The 2,749-nt window shown below is 59.2% G+C and overlaps 1 protein-coding gene across 1 annotated transcript; it reads right to left on the bottom strand.

Moving 5' to 3' along the window:
* Positions 1-1,336: 1,336 nt before the first annotated feature.
* LOC121665816 (cytochrome b-c1 complex subunit 6, mitochondrial) lies at positions 1,337-2,663 on the bottom strand. The gene is made up of 4 exons (XM_042030607.1): positions 2,546-2,663; positions 2,439-2,459; positions 2,036-2,197; positions 1,337-1,593 (listed from the first exon to the last, which is right to left on the bottom strand). The coding sequence occupies exons 1-4, from the start codon at positions 2,567-2,569 to the stop codon at positions 1,561-1,563; spliced, it is 240 nt and encodes a 79-aa protein (XP_041886541.1). The 5' UTR covers positions 2,570-2,663; the 3' UTR covers positions 1,337-1,560.
* Between the last annotated feature and the right edge of the window lie 86 nt (positions 2,664-2,749).

Genomic DNA, 2,749 nt, shown 5'->3' with positions numbered 1-2,749 from the left:
GGGCTCCGAGCTGCACAGGGCTCCGGGCTCCGCGCTGCAAAGGGCTCTGGGCTGCACAGGGCTCCGAGCTGCACAGGGCTCCGGGCTCCGCGCTGCAAAGGGCTCTGGGCTGCACAGGGCTCCGAGCTGCACAGGGCTCCGGGCTCCGCGCTGCAAAGGGCTCTGGGCTGCACAGGGCTCCGAGCTGCACAGGGCTCCGGGCTCCGCGCTGCAAAGGGCTCTGGGCTGCACAGGGCTCCGAGCTGCACAGGGCTCCGGGCTCCGCGCTGCAAAGGGCTCCGAGCTGCAAGGGGCTCCGGGCTGCACAGGGCTCCGAGCTGCAAGGGGCTCCGGGCTGCACGGGGCTCCGGGCTGCAAAGGGCTCCGGGCTGCACGGGGCTCCGGGCTGCAAAGGGCTCGGAGAGCGTGTCCGTGCGGGGATGAACTGAATGGCCTTTAAGGTCCCTTCCAACCTAAACGTCCTGTGATTGCTGAGCTGGGTTTGGGCATCAGCTGCTGAAAAGGGTCCGGCAACAAACGTGCTTTGCAGCAGAAACGCACAGGCACAGCTGGACCCTGCCCTGTGCCACAGGAGAAAAAACACACACACCAAAACCTGATGGAATTTACATGGTACGCTTACCCTAATAAAAATCCGAAATCCATCAGCAAAAGGACCATGAACCACTACATGGATAAAGAACAGCCAAATTTATAAGGTGGTGGCCTTCATTCCACTTTGAAGAATAGCCAAGAAATTTTCTACCCCGTGAGATACCCTTGTTTTCCTCCTAAACATTCTCTCTCGTGAAAGGAGCAGGCAGAGCACGGACAGGACAGTCCCAGGTGAGAAGAACGGGTTCGTAACTCACACAGAAAGCCTTCAGCTCCCCCCGGTGACCCTGAGCGGGCTTTGAGCAGGTGAACCACCCACACTCGCCTCCACAGCCACGGGGTTGGTTTCCTGGGCAAGAGGGCAGAGCTGGCTGCTGCCAGGAGGCTCTTCCAGCCACTGGCAGCAGGAGGGGACAGTGAGGGACAGGTGACAGCTTTCCGCTGAGGGTGGGGAAGAACTTATCTCTCCTAGAAAAGGATCATTCCCTTCAGTCTAACAGTCAGAACATACTGTTTGAACAACACTGGTCTTGAGGGGCTTGGAAATAACCTTTGTGGCTCCAACAGACAAATTCTTCCCCATGGGACTGGCCTGCAGCAGCTGTCCATCACGGCAGCATGAAAAGGATATTCCCACAGGTGAGGAAAACTCTCCCGCCCTTACCTGGGTTCTGACACCCAGCAATTTCATCTTAACCCAGTACAAGTCAAGCACAAGAACTAGGAAATAAACACAGGGCACTTCCACAGGAACTCTCAACGTTTAATATGGAAAATTACAGAACATCAACACGTTTGTGGTTTTTTGCACGGCTGCACATCTTCCAGGAGCACAGAGGCAGTGACAGGCTGCCAGGAAGCCGTTTCGTTCATGCTCAGCATGGAGGATGGACTGCAGGAAGCAGAACTGTGATCCAGGAACCACTGGCACTGGCTGTGGAAGCAGATGGTCAACTATGCCCCCTTTCACTTCAGCTTACTGAAAAGCTTGTGAGCAACCTGCAAAGAGAGAGAGAGCCCTCAGTAACTCATGGTTTAGGGATGGAAATCAGCAGGGTGTCACCACCAGCCTCTTGGTTTTCTGGGCCACCAATGCACACATCCTCACAGCCCCTGGCTCTTGTTCTGCAACAAGTCATTCAAAAAAGTTACTGAGATGCCTTGGAAAGCTTCAGCTCAGGTTAAAAAGGTTTAACTGTAAAATGGCAAATACAAGACTGAAATAGCCGAGTGATTTACTGCACACAAGCAATGGGTTTGAGTTACTTGTGTAATAACATACCGAATCCCTGCTAGATCTGTTGTAACAAGGAGGAACCCAACGTTAAACAAGAAAAAGCGACTGAACAACTACCACAGCTCACACTCGACCTGGCAGCACTGTCAGCAGCGTGGCTGAAGGCAGCTCTGCTCACAGCCGCAACAGGGACGCTGCACTTACACAGTGGTCCCTGGCGTGCAGGAAGTCGAAGAGCTCCTCTGTGCACTGCTCCTCCGTCTCGGAGCGGGAGGACACACGCGCGTCACACAGCTCCAGCCGCTCCCGCGCCTTCACGCATTTCTCCGTCTGCTCGCAGTGCTCCCGCACCGTGGTCAGGGGATCCTGCGGACACGGGGCTGCGGTGAGCACAGGGACACCCGCGCACGCCGCTTCCCCCGAGCCCCAGCGCTTTGAGAGGGAGCCGCGCATCCGCACCGCGCATCCACCCGGCCTCCCCACGGAGCTCTGGGTCGCCGGCACAGCGCGGCCCGGCCCGAGCCCCCCGAGCCTGTTAGTCGGTGCTGACGGCCCCGGGCAGCCGCTCCTGGCAGCTGCGAGTCCCCGCCGCGGCTCCCCGTCTTACCACGAGCTCTTCCTCTTCCTCCTGCAGAAAGAAAAGAGAGCACAGCGTTACCGCCCGCCTGCCCGTCCCGGTGGTCCCGTGCGGGCCCGGTGCCGCCCCGCGCTCACCTCGGGCTCCCCGCGCTGCCCCATCGCGCTCCCACCGCACAGAAGGACTCGCCAGGGTCACCCGCCGGAAGCGCCGCTGCCCGCGCCGGAAGCGGAAGCGCCCCTCCGCAGGGCGGTGCTGCGGCCCTTCCAAACATGGCAGCCGGCAGCGGCCGCGCGTGTGGCCGCGCCAAGATGGACATTGCTGCGCTCCTTGCCTTTCCT

This window comes from Corvus kubaryi, unplaced genomic scaffold (genome assembly GCF_017639235.1).
Source record: "Corvus kubaryi isolate FWS band 111438036 unplaced genomic scaffold, C.kubaryi_AGA036_p1.0 37334, whole genome shotgun sequence".
Lineage (NCBI taxonomy): Eukaryota > Metazoa > Chordata > Aves > Passeriformes > Corvidae > Corvus > Corvus kubaryi.
The sequence above is the reverse complement of the archived record's forward strand: the minus strand, read 5'-3'. Positions and strand labels throughout refer to the sequence as shown.

Excerpts from the sequence above, each read along its gene's own strand:
- LOC121665816 (XM_042030607.1), bottom strand. The coding sequence starts at position 2,569 with ATGGGGCAGCGCGGGGAGCCCGAG. Across the intron at positions 2,198-2,438 it reads AGGAAGAGGAAGAGCTCGTG|GATCCCCTGACCACGGTGCG; the intron begins GTAAGACGGGGA and ends CCGTGTCCGCAG. Across the intron at positions 1,594-2,035 it reads TGCACGCCAGGGACCACTGT|GTTGCTCACAAGCTTTTCAG; the intron begins GTAAGTGCAGCG and ends CTCTCTTTGCAG.